Source organism: Plectropomus leopardus, chromosome 14, assembly GCF_026936395.1.
Source record: "Plectropomus leopardus strain MGB_pleo_1.0 chromosome 14, ASM2693639v1, whole genome shotgun sequence".
In the NCBI taxonomy this organism is placed as follows: domain Eukaryota; kingdom Metazoa; phylum Chordata; class Actinopteri; order Perciformes; family Serranidae; genus Plectropomus; species Plectropomus leopardus.
Genome location: NC_142189.1, coordinates 12,922,235 through 12,939,271, shown reverse-complemented (window position 1 = coordinate 12,939,271; position 17,037 = coordinate 12,922,235). Strand labels below are relative to the sequence as shown.

At 39.7% G+C, this 17,037-nt stretch overlaps 1 protein-coding gene across 3 annotated transcripts in view; it reads right to left on the bottom strand.

Moving 5' to 3' along the window:
• Positions 1-4,674: 4,674 nt before the first annotated feature.
• Positions 4,675-17,037, bottom strand: part of fermt2 (FERM domain containing kindlin 2) — a 50,580-nt gene continuing 38,217 nt past the window's right edge. For 2 of the 3 annotated variants that reach the window (XM_042500495.2, XM_042500498.2), the window contains 9 exons: positions 15,940-16,074; positions 15,261-15,310; positions 14,545-14,669; positions 14,311-14,417; positions 13,272-13,490; positions 8,285-8,305; positions 6,318-6,442; positions 6,046-6,187; positions 4,675-4,901 (listed from right to left, as the gene is read on the bottom strand). In XM_042500495.2, coding sequence (XP_042356429.1) covers positions 4,728-4,901; positions 6,046-6,187; positions 6,318-6,442; positions 8,285-8,305; positions 13,272-13,490; positions 14,311-14,417; positions 14,545-14,669; positions 15,261-15,310; positions 15,940-16,074 — 1,098 coding nt within the window. In that variant the 3' untranslated portion in view covers positions 4,675-4,727. The remainder of the gene's footprint in view (positions 4,902-6,045; positions 6,188-6,317; positions 6,443-8,284; positions 8,306-13,271; positions 13,491-14,310; positions 14,418-14,544; positions 14,670-15,260; positions 15,311-15,939; positions 16,075-17,037) is intronic. The other variant, XM_042500497.2, reaches the window with a different exon arrangement.

Sequence of the window (17,037 nt, the reverse complement as noted above, 5' to 3'; positions counted from 1 at the left end):
GAAGACTCTGGAGGTTTTAATCACCCCAACCGGAGAAGAGAAGATCAGACATGAGCCTATTGTAGTTTTTGATTGTAATGAAACTCCTTATACATTTGGAGTCGCTGCCATAGTATTATTACTGACACTTTATGAAAGGGAGAATGAGCAGCACTCATGTCATTTATGAGTTCTTTTGTTGACTGTCCACCTTTCCAATGCTGTTTATCTAACCTCATCTAGCAATTGTCCAACCATTAAATCATCACCTGTGCTCACAATCTGCTCACTGCTCACAGTCATCATTATCTTTCAAAAACATCCCTTATTTAACCCATGTTGCCTGGGCTGCCATTCTATAAGATACCACTATGGACATCAGGTGGTGTGAGCATCTCCCCAGTTACCACCACCACCAAAACATCCATATCCAAGCTGCGCAGCAGGTGACAGACGGTCGTGCACGGCGTCCAAAGCATGCAAATAGACAGTCTGTCTGCAGGCGTTCTCTGATCTAATCTCCTCCTCAATCTGGCACTTGGTTCTCCGCTGGGATGCCAGGTAAACATGTCAGAATTGGGCAGAGAAACCTTTGGAGAAGTGATAAAAGCAAGTGAGAGAATACAGGGGGGAGATGGGAGAGAACAAGTGGTTGTGCAATGACCTCTAGTGGAAAAACATAGCCAGCACAAATATAGCATGCATGTAGGAAGTTTTTTTTTTACATATATATTTTGCACTTTTAATAATTATTTATTTTACATAGCACTTTTCAGAGCACAGTTACAAACTGCATTACAGATCAAAATAGCACACAGAGATAAAAACAACAAAAATATAAATAAAACCTTAAATAAAATAAAATAGAACACAAGACCACAAAAAAGTGTGAAAAAATAGTGATAAAATAAAGAATAGGAACAGAGCCCAGGTGTTAAAGAGAAATCACTGAGCATTTTTAAAGTTAAATTAAACAGTTAGTTTGCATCCATGTTTGTCCAGACTCATATATAGCCATGACTGTTAATAATGCTTCAAAGATGGATGTTGCCGCAAAGAAGCTCAAATTCTCAAAAAACTGCGTTTTCTCACACACGCACACGCACACACACACACACACACACACCTCAAATCCAGTAATATCAGAAACAGCACAGAGCTATACAATGGCATTGAGTAATAGCAAGAAAAGTGTTTTTTGCAGAACATTATGATGTGACAGTGAAGCTGAGCTGTTAGCCCTTTTAGATATAACATGTCATCACTTCTTCTTTTTATCCTATTAGACATTTCTGTAAAATTTGGTCAAAATTAATCTACGAGTGCCTGCATTATCGCAAGAAACACAGAGGTCACAGTGACCTTTGACCACACAATCTAATCAGTTCATCAATGCATCCAAGTGGACGTTTGTGCCAAATTTGAGGAAATTCCCTCGATGCCTTTGATATCGCGTTCACGAGAATGGGAAGGACAGACAGACGGACAACCCAAAAACATAATGCCTCCAGCCACAGATATTGCCAGTGCAGAGGCATAAAAATGAAACTGCATTTGTGACCCTTTTTTTTTTTTTTTTTAAGATTTCCCTTTTTTGCAACAGACAGAACAGAACAGACAGAAAACTCTGATGAACTGCTGTTTTCAGTTTTGTTTTTTTAAAATTTGTTGGCAATAACTAAACAGAAGACGCCGTCATTAAATAAAAATTACTTTATTTTTTAAAATAAATGCATTTTTTACAGTCAGAAATCAGAGCAGCAGGACATGCACTGCTGCTCCTGACACTGGAGGCAAACAAAAACAACATCAGAGAAAATAAAACACACTAGGCTTAGTTTTCTCTGAGCTCTGTCCACTTTTGCCGATTTGTCTCAAACTCCAGGGTCTAAACAATGTGGGTCTCCTTCACATGGACATTATTAAATGGCACACTTCAGTTGTGACAAAACCAGACAAAAACGTGAAGTATTTTAAAAAGGCGCTGAGCAAATCAAATTTGCAGCAAAAAATAGGTAACGTGGTCAGTCTAAAGAATGAGCTAAAAACAACTCAGGGCCACAAATGGACAGAAGAGGAGCAGAAAATTAATAAAACGAAGCGGAAATGCAAGAAAAAAAAAGAGCACATTGAAAAGGCATACGTAATTGTATTTTTTTTTTAAAAAAACATAATATGTACTCGACAAATACCTTAATCAAACCTGGAGTTTGAGACTAGTGTTATCTTCATATATATATTCATATTTATCTTCATCTGAAAACTCAGTAAGGACACAACATAAGCAGGCACAATTTTGAATACTACACATGTTGACACATGGCTTCCCCCCTCGTCTCTGAAAGGAAAAACTTCCAAACCCCCAAAAAGCAGAAAAAAAACTGTACAATTCTATAAAACGTTTGTGTTTTTACATTAGTTACAAAAAATAATACTTCATTTACTAATCCTTCATACTGAGGACAGAAGAGAAAAAAAAGTTGCATATTCATTCTTCAAACTCGGTGACCTTTTGCTGGTGTGTAATGATAAAAATGATAATAATAATACTATATGGTGTGAGAGACAGAATGGGAATAAAGAAAAAAGGTGGTATAAGGGAGTAACAATCCCTCCTGTTACGTAGTGCACATGCACTTAGCAATGAGGTGTCAGGGGTTTCAAATCTTTGGATGAAATTTCAAACATGCTGTTGAGATCTAGCAACGTGCAACTGCCGTCAGGACAGCAGCCTTTAACAGGCATGTTTGCTACAATATTAATGCCCTTTGGCACTTTGTTTTTGATTGCCAGGTCAGAAGAAGAAAACACCTTTCCTATCTAAAGTCGGGAAAAGAAGACGGACATCTTAAAAAGTTGCTTTGTGTTGAGGCTTCATTATTGTTTTAAAAAAACAAGGGGATAAGATATTTTAAATACACATGAACACATGATCTGCCCTAGCTGAACAACAAGCGATGAAAGTCTTTTAAAGGAACAGTGTGTGAGATTTAGGGGGAATCAGTGCCATCTAGTGGTGAGGACTGCAACCAGCTGAAACTTCTACTGGTTTAAATTCTCTGTGTTCAGTGTTTAGGAGGTTTTTACCCAGAAGTGGATTATCCTTAGGTCTCTTCCTCTCCTAAACAAACAGACCTGACGATTGTAACTGGTAAAAACACGGAAAAAGCAGTTTCGCGTTACACATAAGTGTTCCTCGGATGCTGTTTGGCATGTCAGAGACAGGATGCAAGCCCAGCACCTGCTAATGAGTGCTTACCTCTTTTCTCTGATAAGCTCACGGCGTTTAGGAGGTTTTTGTGGGAGTGGAATCATCTGCAGAGGTCTCTTTCCCTCCAAAACATCAGCCCTGACAATTTAAACCAGTAAAAATGCCCAATGAAGCAGCTTTATGTTGAGAATCAGTGTTCTTTTGATGCTGCTCGTCACAGAGGGGCTACTATGTGGCCAACGCGAAAAAGTAAATGTCCCTTTTTAGAGACAGTGTTTGGTTTGTCCATTCTGGGCTACTGTAGAAACACATCGCAACATCGCAAACTCCTGGGGCAAGGACCTGATCCCTCTGTAGATCTAAACGGCTCACAAGGTAACAGAAACATAATAATTCTTATTTTCAGGTGATCATTCACTTAAGAAAAACATACTTATATTATGTTCCATTTCTGTAAATATACCCACCTAAATCCTACATACTGGACCTTTAATACTTCAAATATAAGCTATACTTAACACTAGAATTAATGACTGTTTAAGATGAACAATTTTGCAGAAAGGGCATTTAAATCAGTTGGGGAAAGATTTTCAAACCCACAGGACACTCATCCCAGTGCACTGAACTGTAGTGTTTCCAGACATGCTCACTATCAGCAGTCCATTAAATACAAAACAAAACTCTCAAAGTCACACCTGCCGGCTAATACAATTCATTAAAGAGACTCGACACAGAGGAGACAATGGCTCCGGAAGAGCTCCGAAACAAAGACGACATCGAATGCAAATTTAAAATCAGCTTATTCATTACGAGGACTGTATACTGTAGAAGTGCTTACATGTGACTTCAAAGAGATTAAACCCTTCATAGGTTGGATATGATGGACATGTAGTGCTGCCATCAGATAGCCTTTTGGTGGACTCTGATGAAGTCCGTCCTTCAGGATAAGTATTTCGATACGACGGCAGGTATCTGCGGCACTATGATTAATTGTTTTAAAGACAGTTTGATGTCAGCTCCTTTAGTCCAGTTGTAGAAGAGAAAAAAAGCAGTGAGAGAACGAGTGAAGAGGAGGGAAAAAGAGATTCTTTGGGATTAAATCTGGTGTTTGATTGGTTTTTAAAGGGCTGTCATGGACGTAACTTGATGGCCATCAGTCCAGGAGAAGAGGAGGCAGGTGGTCGTAGAGGAACCTCGCGGTTCAGGTTTGTGTAAGGCTTCTGCTCAACCACAGGAGTTTAGATTCAAAAGTTCATCTGGACTGCATTCACCACAATATTAGTGTTGTAACAAATGACTTAACGTCAGCGTTAATGCAACAGAAAAAAACTATAACGATAAAAACGGTGTCAGCCATGGCAATTTTAGTGCTGCTCTGGACTCTTCAGCACAGCTCCAAACAATTAAACAGACTGAGAAATAGTAGAATAAAATAAACCCCATAAACTGTGGTTCAACCCCCCTCCCAAAACCCACCCCAGCCACTCCCTCCTGGCCCCTGACCTACAATCGTTGGCCCCTGGTGGTTTGGGGCAGCTCAGACCCAGCCGCTGGTCAGCTTATAGAACATCTCCTCGTCTAGAGACTCATTCTGGTCCTTGGCACGCGTTGAGAGGAAGATGTAGCCGCCGATGAACTCGTGGACCACCTTACAGTCCACCTCAGCACAGATGAACGACAGACTGGGCTCGTCTGCGAATTCCACCGTCACCTGAGCACAGAGCACATCAGTCATGTTATTCATTTAATCGATAGTCCAAATCCCAAAAACATTCAATTTATCATCTAAGACTTTCAGAAGAAAACAGGCACAGATTTGCATCCGAGAAGCTGGAACCAGTACGTTTTTTGTTTAGTTTGCTCTGATAATACTAGTGATTGCTTTAAAGAATTCTTCAAGAGTTAGGCCTGTTAAGTTAACCTCACATTGCACCAGAAACAATTGCACTGTTTTTTTTAACTGTCATTTAAGACCAATTAACACCACTGATATAATGATAATATAATTGCATAATAATGCAAATACACCCTTTCAAAGACCAATGGACTTTTAATTCTTAAGAGTACTCTGACATTCAAACTGGACTGTGAAAAAAGATATTAAAATATGCTAAACAGATTAATTTTTTTTTAAATGCGTGTATGTGCGCAGCAGCATGACCAGTAATAACAGCAAAATATCTCATCTCATATGATATGCATATAAACTCAAGGGCAATATTAAATGTATGGATATGACCTCAATAATTCTTGTTAACCATAATAACTCAATAATTTAATAATCAAGAAAGAGCTACAAAGACTACTCAGATTTAGCAAAAGCCCTCCTAAACCACTGTTGGACAGAGTATCAAAGTACATGCAGCAGAACTGGAGATATCGTCTTTCATATTCCACAAATTATTTGTCCTTCTAAAACCTAGTGCCTACATTACCCACAATGCAGCTCTGCTGCCAAGATTTCAGTTGGAGATCTGCGTGTGTTTTGCTTGGATGCTAGCCTCAAGCAGAGATGAAGAGCAGGCTGCAGAGGTATGACGAGCTCATTTCTTTCTAACTCCACCCCTCAGATATTTCTTCTCTTCTAACTTGTAGTCGTCATCTCCAACTGATGCAAACTCAAGTGTCACTTGAGGCAGCTTGTCGGACTTTGCATAGCTTCCTCTGGAGCCACGAAAGGCGTTATAAAACTTGAATTGATCTTACTTGTGAAGTGAAAAAATGGTGGCATTCACAATAAATCAACTAATTGTTTCAACACTATAAAACAACTTCCAACACTGAGAGTCGACTGCGAATAACTTTGAAAAGAAACCTGTTACTTTTAAAATCATCACATTCAATGGGTTCCCCACCATCTTGATCTCCCAGTTGACGTTCCACTGCTTCATGTTGCTGAAGCGCCAGGTCTTAATAGCATCTCCAGTGCTGGCATCCATTCGGATCAAACGGTTGTAAGTGATGCCGATCAGCTCCTCCCGCTTTCCACCCTGAAACCTGCAGAGGAGAAGAAGAAAATCCACTGTGAAATAAAAATGCACAGACGAAATGAAAATATGAGTCATTGTCAGCACATAAAACTGAGAGTGAGTGACGGAGATTTGAGCGTGAAGACACATCAGCTTACTTGGCAAGGAAATGAGTGATTCCAAACTCAGGCAGGGACTGCCACGCCTGGATGAAGCGCATCTTGGCCTCAATGAGACTCATCTGAGCCACGTTCTGATGGGCTTCAAGGATCCGGGCTGAAATCTGACAAATACACAATCATACACATTAAACATACGAGACATTTCAGAACACCCCCTAACACCGGAGTCTCGATAAACACTAACACACTCCCCTCCGTAAACAAATGCATCCCATCACCACACTGAAAACCACCTGATGCACCCAAACCCACATACACACACACACACACACACACACACACACACAGTGCGTAAACAAGCTGTGGCTAATTCCATTAAGCCATCAGCACACACAGTGTCAGCCAATAAGCAGAGAGCTGTCACAGTAAAAGTCACACAGCTACAAAGTAGACAAACAAATGTAACCCTTTGAGCCCCTGAGAAGCCGGACTACGGTTAATGTGCGAGTTTGTGAGTGTGCATGCATGTGTGTGTTCCCCTTTTGGACCTACATCCTTTTTAAGGCTGCAGCCCGACATTTGATCAACTAATTCAACAGCGTAACTGAGACATCCAGAGTAAGTAATCCATCACAGTGAACTTCACTTTGCCAGCCTCCCACATGTTGGTGTCTCGCGTTCTTTAGATTCATCGGAAAAATCAAAGGTAGAAGAAAAACCGGAGCAAATTTGTGTATCGGGAATAAATTGACAAGGTTGATAAATTTGTTGTTGTTCGGACGCAGCACTCTTTGATTCAGCAGTTCCTGCTCAGCTGCCTAAACAATAAAATAACTACAAAATAAAGGAGCTGTACTATGATGGATCACTTACCTTCAGCAACCTTCTAGCCTGTGCATTTTTATTTTACAGACTGAGAAAGTAAAACGCATTACTCACAAACACATTAAAGCTTCCCTTAATCTAAAAACCTGGGGTTTACTTTGATAAATCTTCAGCTTTAATGTAGTCTTGTTAAATGGGCTAAAAACATGCAAAAACACCTGCGGGGTCCATTTATTTCGTGTTTATTGTACTATAAGTTGCCCCTACTGGTAACATAAAGAAACACACAAACATAATACAGACGGCCCAATGTTGTTTGAATAGAGTTATGTGTCATTTTATTGTCTTATAGCATCTTGAAAACATAAAAGCTTGTGACAAGCAACGGACAAACAAACTAACAAGAAATATTCTAGCTAATCTACTTTGACTACCAGCTACCAGCCGCTATGGCGCTACACAGCTGCACTACTTTTGTTAGGGATAGGGATGCACCAATACCACTCTTTTCAGACCTCGTCTCTGGCATATGGATAATTACAATTAATCAATGATCGATTAACTGGTCATAAAGAATTTAACTGAACATGTGAAATTTACTTGATTAACCAACATGAAATCCTATCAAAATATATTTAATATGTTGCTGTGAGCTTTGACTGAGGATATAACTAATCTGGTATTCTTTAAAATGAAAAAAGTTTAGATGTTTTTTTAAATAACGATTAATCATCAACCCTGCTCTGGATTTTTTGGCTCACTCCTCCAGCATTCGCTGCATAGTTGGTTGCTGTTTCCACACTTGCATTAGAAAAGCTCCTTGAACTTTGCTTCACGCTGTTTCTTCAGATGTTTTATCACATTGCTTCTTTAATCTTGACAAACTAGCAGAGCGTGTTTTGCAGGCTGCTCTACTTTTGTCATCATCATCGACTGATGGAAGGTTAACATCACGCTGCCGTCAAGTGGCATCAGGTACCGTTGTATCAAAGTCATTTTAGTGAGTACGATCGCAAGTACATGAGAACAGCATCAGGCTGATACTGTTGTTGGCATCAGTGCATCCCTAGTTAGCTGAGGCAACCCGCACACAAACAGTGTTCAGAGTTTATACAAACATGCACAAATGTGTATCTAAAGCTTAGAAAGGCACCCAGTGGACACATAACTCAACTTACCAAGTCCCTGATATAGCCTGGCTGAAGGTGGGAGGAGGGGATGGGAGAAGGGCACAGAGGAATGAAGGAGATGCAAACAAGAAGAGAGAAAAGAAAGAAAGATAGGACAAAGAGAACAGGCAAGTAAGATCAATGTCAAGGGAGGAAAGAGCCAAAACAATAAAGCAGGAGGTCATAACTTTAATAATGAAAGAAACAAAGTGGGGTTTTGGAGTCTGGAGGTCATGCAGTATTGAGCCACAACAACAGAAAGTATAGCAGCAGTCAGATGCTTTTTTTAAGGGAAAAGAGGGAATATGCACAACATTAGTGTGGTTTCACATTAAGGAAGTAGGTGCTGGAACTGTACGTTTCAGATCTAGATAATGGCTGTTTATTTTTATCATACTTTTCACAATGGGCCATTAAAATCATCACACAGCTTCCCCTTCCATCCTCAGGATGGCAGTATGCACCAAGCATCACACTGTAGGCACCAAACTGTAGGAGTGCCATGTCTCCGGGAGTTTATTATTGTGTCTTTAATGCTTGTTTTCTCTTGTGTAAATGTATCGATTTGGCCACGGACCACACTGCTCCGAGTAATCTAAAAAATCCTGTGTGTGTATCCCCTGGGAGCTGCTGCGCGGAAGTCTCCTCAGACCGGTCTTGCAACAGGAAGTCCAGTTTTAGGGAGGTGGGGAGGGGGTCGCAGATGACTGAGTGAACGGGCTTTTCCCAGACAGTTTTCCCGCGCAGCATTCCCAGGCACGGCTCATTTCCTGATGCTCCGCGCCCACTCACATGAGTTCACATGTGTGACTGCACAGATGCACGCACATACTGTACATGTGCCACAGCTCTTTCATGTTGTGTGCCTGCTGGGGATACCCCCTGTCAGACTGGGATAATGAGTGAGGCTGGAGCCCGACCAGAGAGAACCACGGCCCCAGTTGGACACGCACCCTGCCGAGTTAATAACCCTAAAAAGGATAAGTCCTGCCCACTGCTCAAGTTAGCCTCTTTTCCAGGCAATGTGTTACACCACAGAGTTTTTTTACCATGTGTCTCTAAAAGAAAAAAACATGATACTGGAGTTTTCTGTCTATATTCTAAAGAAAACGGGTCAGCTAATGATTGTAACTGAGATAAAACAAAGAGTATTGTGTAAACTATGGTTCCCATGTGGTTTGATAGCACAAACATGGATCATGGGAGGGGTAGTTCTTCAGCAAAACTATGATTGCTTAATATTAATTAAAAATGGTCTTTTTCTCAAACTTTTCTGTCACTACTGTCCAGTTTCAGTGCAGAGGGCTTTTATTGCCTTTGTTATCGAGCAGCTGTAGAGTGACAGGAAAGGGGGGGCGGGAGAGAGAAGACGACTCGCAGCAAAGGGCCACAGGTTGGAATAAACCCGGGCTGCTGCAAAGGATTCAGCCCTCATGGGGCCCACGCTCTATCAGGTCAGCTAGAGGTCGCCCTCCAGGTATCACTTTTTAGCTTTCCAGGAAAATAAATGAAAAAAAAAAAAAACTTCTACTGCAAAGCAGAGCATATACAGATCCAGTGGATGTTATGTATAAAGAAGTTATGAAAGAAAGACAACAAAATGTGTTGACTAACAGAATTATCATCATGTCCAAATATTACATAAACAAAACTAAATTCATTAAAACATTACCCACTTTTAAAGCTTTCTATAATGATTTTTTGTTGTGATGCGAATCCCTAAAATGTTTGAAATCTAATGAAATTAAATGAACTGCTCAGTAGTGCAGAAATTTAGAATTTAACAGACCCTGAAAAATGTTTACTCTCAAATGAAGACCAGTATTTATCTTCTGTATTATTTATAATTGATTTGCATCTTTATATTTTCTATTAAGTATCTTGTTTTTACTTATTCATTTTTCCTTCTTTTTTAATCTGTTTTCCTTTATTTATTTTAAATGCTATTTTTCTCTTTCTTTCTTTCTTCCAGATTCCTGCCCATATACTTTGTTAGTATAGCTGACCTGCCTTATGTCGTGTATATGATTTCTTTCAATAAAGTTATAAAAAAACAAAATGAGGAGATGCTATAAAGAGGTGTGTAATTGGATTGAATTGAGCAACCTTATTTTTGAACTTTGAAAAATGTATCTCGAAAGCAACAACCGTAAAAGTTTATAAAGATCCAAACGCCAGTGGAGCTAAAGCTAGTGAGTTGGGTTAAACTCGGGGGTAGGGGTAAAGAAAAAATCGATACGGCATAGTATCGATGTATTTTTGTGTAGTAATATTGTATTGTTAAATGGTACTCAAGTATTGCTTTTTCTTGTTATGTGAAAATCATTAAAATTGGAAATAAAAATAAACTCTTGGTAGCCTACTAAAATTAAAAAGAAAATCAATTGCTTTTTTATTCCATCAGATACATTTTGCTACAATAAAAATGACTGAAGTGAGAAAAACAGATTGAAAACTTGAATATTTTCCTTCGGGGACATAACTAGCAGTTAAAAAAAGGCAAGAAACTGCAATATATTTTATTGCAAAACTCAGCATAATGCAACACCTATGAAATTGCAATGATACTGTATCATGACTTGAGTATTTTGATATTATTGTTATTGTTGGGCCTGATGTTTTTCTCCCTTAGTTAAACCCACAGCTTGGCAGGTCTGAATGGCTCAATGTGAGTCATGTGACTGAGCATCATGAGCTTGTCTTTACTTGAACATGGACTGCTCACTCCTCAGGTTTGACAGACAGGATTTACTATTAAAAATGGGGATCTGATTTCATGTTACTCATCCAAACCATATTTAAGGGGTTTTCTATCATCTAAAAAAAATATAAAAAAGGGAGACGTACAGAAAAAGAGAGATCTGAAACTGCATGTGGTACTCTTTAACTGTAGATAAAATCTTACTTTTAGCAGTGCTGTGCGTAAATGTAACTACAGTTGTAGAACAAACAGAGCAGAGACATTTTGGGACCTGATGACCTGTGACATCGGTCTCTATGAATGAGTACAGCATGAGTTCAGTCGAACCGCGTCATACTCAAACTTTCCTGCGTCAAACTGCACACAAATCAGATTTGTTTCTCAAATCAGATCTTTAAGACAGACTGTCCATGCTGTCATTTACAAGTGTTCGGACCAAATTCCTGTGTCCTCCAGATAACATCAACCTAGCATCTGCATGGGTTGCTGCGATATCAACGTAGAGATGAGCAGCTACATAGAATGAAGTGGCTTAACCTCACAGGAGCATGAGAAGTGGAGGTCCATCATTTCACGCTCCAAACAAAAGCACTGACAAGTTGCAGAGCAGAACTCCTCCACTGCAAAGTGCAAGCCGACAATTTATTCCAGCGTCTGACCACAGACTGCTGTCCTCCAAAGGGCTCTGCTCGTAGCAACATGAAGTCCACTCAGCATTTCCGTCACTTTGTATTTGACATTGAGTATGTTCACATACAAAAAGTCGGCTCACACATATCCAAAAACTATGATACCTTAGTCTTTCATAATGAGAGCAGAAGTGTTTCTCCTTCCGACCAGAAATGAGGGCTTTTCTGCATGAATCTACCCCAAAGCCGTGCAAACTGTTGGTCAGTTGGTTTGTATGTAATGTATCCATGACTACACAAACAGAGAAAATAGACTGCATGTTGCAAACTGTAGTAAAAACCCCAATTCAGACACATATTCATGTCTTAATCAGAAAATGGTAAATTAGGAAAAGATCCTAATTCAGAATATTCAAATGGAACATGCTGTTTATATGACCCACAAAATTCAGAATATTGTCATATTCTGAATAACAGAGGGATATTGGTGTGCATGTAACCATAGCCACTGTCATGTGTAGCCTTGTGAGCGATGCAAAAGACTTTCTGAATTGAGAGACCGGAGCGTCCGGACTGAGACTCATCGGTAGAAATTTGATTGGAATCACATTTTAGAACCTCCAGGCCAATTTACAAAAATCTCATTTTGTGGGTTTTTTTTTTTGTTGCTTTCCAGATTTTCTAAAATCAATCTGGTTACAATCTGGACATGCTAAAAACAGATTTGTGTCAAAGACACAATGAAGTCTGGTTTTTATTGTGGCCAACTAGAGGAACTTTTTAAGTACCTGCAGCTTACAGACTCTACCAGCAATGCTGACACTCAGAACTTTTCACGTCAAGACCATTTCTGAATCATCATTAACGGTAAAAACACTCCTCAAGCAACATTCTTCTTCTCTACTTCAACCTAAACAAAACCAGACTATGTGAGTAAGCTATGGGAAGGCAAAACCCCTCCCTCTCCCCCTCACCCATCCCCAGCTAACACAGCAATGGCAGCTGTATACTCAGCTGTTCCAGTGTACACACACTAGCCTGTTGCTTACTTGCAAATCTGTTGGGCACATTGGAGAATTTTCCTAACGCGTACAAGCGAATTAAACTATTTTTAGAGCTTAAATTCTACACCTGGTTATCAAGATGTTTGCTGATGGCGTGCTGCTGTCGCTCAGAAGTGACCACGCGTCTTTTTTTTTTTTTTTTTTTTACCAGATTAAGTGAGCACTTACAATCCCGCTGGCTGAGATATTTACACTTATGTCTACAAGCACAAAGGCCACAAGCAGACAAAGTATCCATAACAGACTGACACGAGCAACTCCAACTGTAAGCATGTTTAGTGGTTTGGACGTCTGCTGTCCTGGTTTCCCCTCGGACAAAGGGGGGAGAGAACGGAGCGAGGAGGAGCGTAAAGGAGGGGGAGTAGAGGGAGGCCACATTCCAATGCGAGACAAGCCTGATGCCAGGAGGCGCCCATCTGGGAAGCATCAGACGCTGCTCCGTCTAACTCAACAACCAACTCATCAAACAAGTAAACAACCTCACAAAGATACACATTAGAGCAGATAGTTACCTCTGTCTCTTTGCAACTACACTTCACCTTCCATGTGTACAGCCTACAGAGCATTCACAGGCTGTATGATTACGGAAACGCACGACTTACCTGCTTGTTCTTGTACTTCTTCAGATAACGCGGGGACACCAGGCACTCTGGGTTGATATCGGTGGTGATTGGCTCAATGAACTGAGGGTCAGGGTTCATGTGCTGCATCTTGAGGAAGGACAAAATGTTCTGGACCTCCAGGTTGTACGAGCTGTCAGCCATGGTCTTCCCTTTGGAGGCCAAGCGACACGCAGCCATCCAGTGCGCGTACTGTTTCTCCTGGAGACACAAGCCACCAGTGGTGGAAGATGTATTCAGTTTCTTTACTTAAGTAAAAATACTAATACCACACAGTGAAAATACTCTGTTACAAGTTGAACTTTTGCATTGGAAAAGTTGTTTCAGTAAAAGTAAGTATAATCAGGAAAATGTACATATAGTGTTCGAGTAAAAGAACCCAAGGCAGACAAATTTAAAGAAAATTTTATCTGAAAAAAACACTCCAAAACCACAAAAATATAAAAAGGAAAATAGAAATAAATACCCCCTCAAATTTAAAAAAAAAAAAAACACCAGAAAACCCCCCCTCAAAATTATATTAAAAAAAGATTTAAAAAAATAAAAAACACCCCCCAAAAAATCAAAATTCTAAAACATATAGAAAAACACACCCCAAAAACCTAAAAATGATCGAAAAACAGATAATTTACTTTGTTTATCACAATAGCTGGCAATTCATTTTCTGTCAATTAGCTTATTGATTAATCAACTACTCATTTCAGCTGAACATGTAAAAACTGTTTGGTAATTTAATTCATGACAAAACATCAGATTTTATAAACTCTTGTTTGGATTTTAAACGGAAATCTTACTTTGCTAAGTAACTAAAGTTGTCAGGTAAATGTAGCGAAGTAAAAAGTACAATATTTCCCTCTGAAATAAAGTGCAGTATAAAGTGAAATAAAAGTACAGTACTTGAGTGAATGTACTTAGTTACATACCACCACTGCAAATCACACGCTGATAATTAAAAAAAAAAAAAAAAAACTTTTAAAAAGACATTAAATCAACATAAGTGGTGCACCAACTTCAGTCTTACCGTGTCACACCGAAGCCAGATCTCATTCATGCCATCGGCCACGGGGATTAGCAACTTGATGTTGAATTTCTGACCCGAGATGTTAACATCTGGTGTTACCTCACAACCTACACATGGCAGCCCAAGTGCAGAGCGGGAGGAGAGGTTGAAGTTCACACCCATTGTTTAGACAGAAAAATGGAGCATTATGTTCTTGCACGGGCATGAAATGACATTATTTGTGTGTGTTTTCACCTCTGAGGTTCATTTGGTGAGCAGGCGTCCCGTGTGCCTCCTCTTTACTCTTGTAACAGGAAATTGTGATATCCTTGAATGTGCACCAGTACTGCTTATAGCCCTTCAGTGTCAGTTTCTTGGGTCTGGAAAACACATAACAGACAGATGGAGACATGTCGGAAGGCAAAAAAAAAAAACCAGCCATTTTCTTTATTAGTGGTCAAGAGGAAGCGCGGGGGCGGGGAGATCAGAAGTGAGTGCAAAGTGGAGAAAAGAAAAAGACGGAGAGCTTCTTAAGTGCTAACTCAGCAAGGTGAATAGGAAAGGATCCAGAATTGGATGTGAACATTAACGGAAAACCATTAAAGAGGAAATGCCTCTTGATAGCACCCCACCCCCCCCCGGTTTATACATTTTATGAGACAACCGCCACAGGGGCCACCTGCCTGTCAGCAAAGGCTGAAAGCCAAAAATGAATATGGTTAAAAAAAATATGCTTTGTCCAACTGTAATCACTTTAAAGAAGCTAAACTGAAAGCTCAGCCTGTAAATGTCCTTTGGCAAACAATGCAGCCTATTACACTGATGCACACCAGGCAACAGGTCTCTCATTTAGCCAGAAAATGTTCTTTCCTGGTTCTTTGATAGACTCAGATCATCTTTTGGACAAATGCAATTTTTGCAAGCACTCAGGGGTGTTTTGCAAGATGAGGTAGCTCTGGATGTGGACTTACTTGAAGACTTTGACATAGTCCGCTAGCTCGGGAATAGATGTGATGTCACCCTGTAGGAGGAAGTCAAAAAAAAACAAAAACACTGTTAATATGAACCTGGCAGATTTTGATATAAATGCACGACTAAATATAATCATAACAATGACCTCGGGCTCAACTTTGCACAGTTTCAATGTCACAGCTCAGCAGATTAGGTTAAAGAAAACACTTCTTATGTAATATCTCAAAGCTCCGTTTCCTCTGATAAGCTGAATAAACTTAAGTTCTTGAGGCGGGACCGCTGTAATAATAGGGACATATATTTTAAATGTATCTTTGTATCATGCAGCCTTTTTTGCGTTTGTTTAAGTGTCAAATATCTCACACCCCGAGTCTTTTGTCAGAAGCAGGGCTCATAAAAAACTGTGTGAAATTTAGCACTTCCAGCGAGATTCATTGTGATTTCCCCTCCCTGGGGTCAGTGTACAGTGTCTGTGTTGGTCTACACTCCTGTTTAATACAGCTGATGAAAGGACACTTCATCACAAAACAACCGAGAAACAAAGGACCAAACACACTGCCAAGCTGCTGCATTTGGGAAACAAATAATCACATAATGAGTTTGGAGCCCAGCACATGTAACAAACAACCAAAAGAGATTTCCTGTCATGACTGCAAAGAAGTGGCGCTGTTGTCATACCAGTGTGTTGGACGTCTTTCCTCCTTCCAAAGTTATTTCCAGGTCTGACAGGGCAGCATCCACCTCATCCACCTCCTTCTCACTGTTATTCATGTGGTTGTCTGAAGACATGATTGACAGCTTGTTGATGTGGTACTGTGGAAAAGAAAGAGAGATCACCCCGCTTATTTTAAATTCTTTAATTTGCAGCATTTAATTTGCTGTATTAAACCACGGCTTCTAATTTTCTATTTTTAGATTACATGATATTTCCAGACTTTTAATATCTGTACTTTTCCTCTCCAAACCTTTTCACGGTCTGGAAAGTGTCAGTTTATTTGTCCTTGTTTTCAGACTACTGAGTAATTCATTTAAACTAGTTACATACAGAGAAATTTAAGAATGTTATTTTTCAAAATTTTCTTTTTAGACATATTCAGTATGATGTTTTGGAGATCAGAGACTAGTTGTAGCAAAGCATGTGGTGCTGTGGACAAGTCTTAGTCTAACGTCCAGGCCACACTGCCGGCATGAGCAGTGTGTGACAGCTACCTCGATCAACTCCCAAGTGTTGCTGCAAAGATGCCTGCCAGCTCTATCTTTCCTTATTGAGCTTTCCTTTGATAATGGCTGCTATGACCAATATATTTCTACAATTAAAAATTACAATTATGTTTTTCTTGTCTGACAAATATAGTCACTGAAGTTGTAGTTAAGGTGGTATGATGCCAGTGTTTTTCAAAACACCATGTTCACTATTTATTTTTGCTGAAAAAAATGCTCACATCAAAGAAAAAAAAAATTGCGAAACACCAAATCTCAGATCTTCCACAGCTGAACAGCAGCTGAGTCTCAGCTGAGCTGTGTGGCTAATGAGGTTAGTGTGGCTGCTCTAAACTGTTAACAAAGGCACCAAAAAAACTCCAAAAGGTTCTGCAATGCACACGCACTGGTCATGCAGGCAGCATGGCCCTGCTGTTATCTTCTGTTAAAACCTACAGTCTTCCAGTTACTAAATATTTCTATCTACTAGATTCATTGAAATCTTATTGATGAGAAATTAATTCCAGGTATTGACTTGATGACTGTATGTATTGACTGAAAAGGTAACAGCTAACA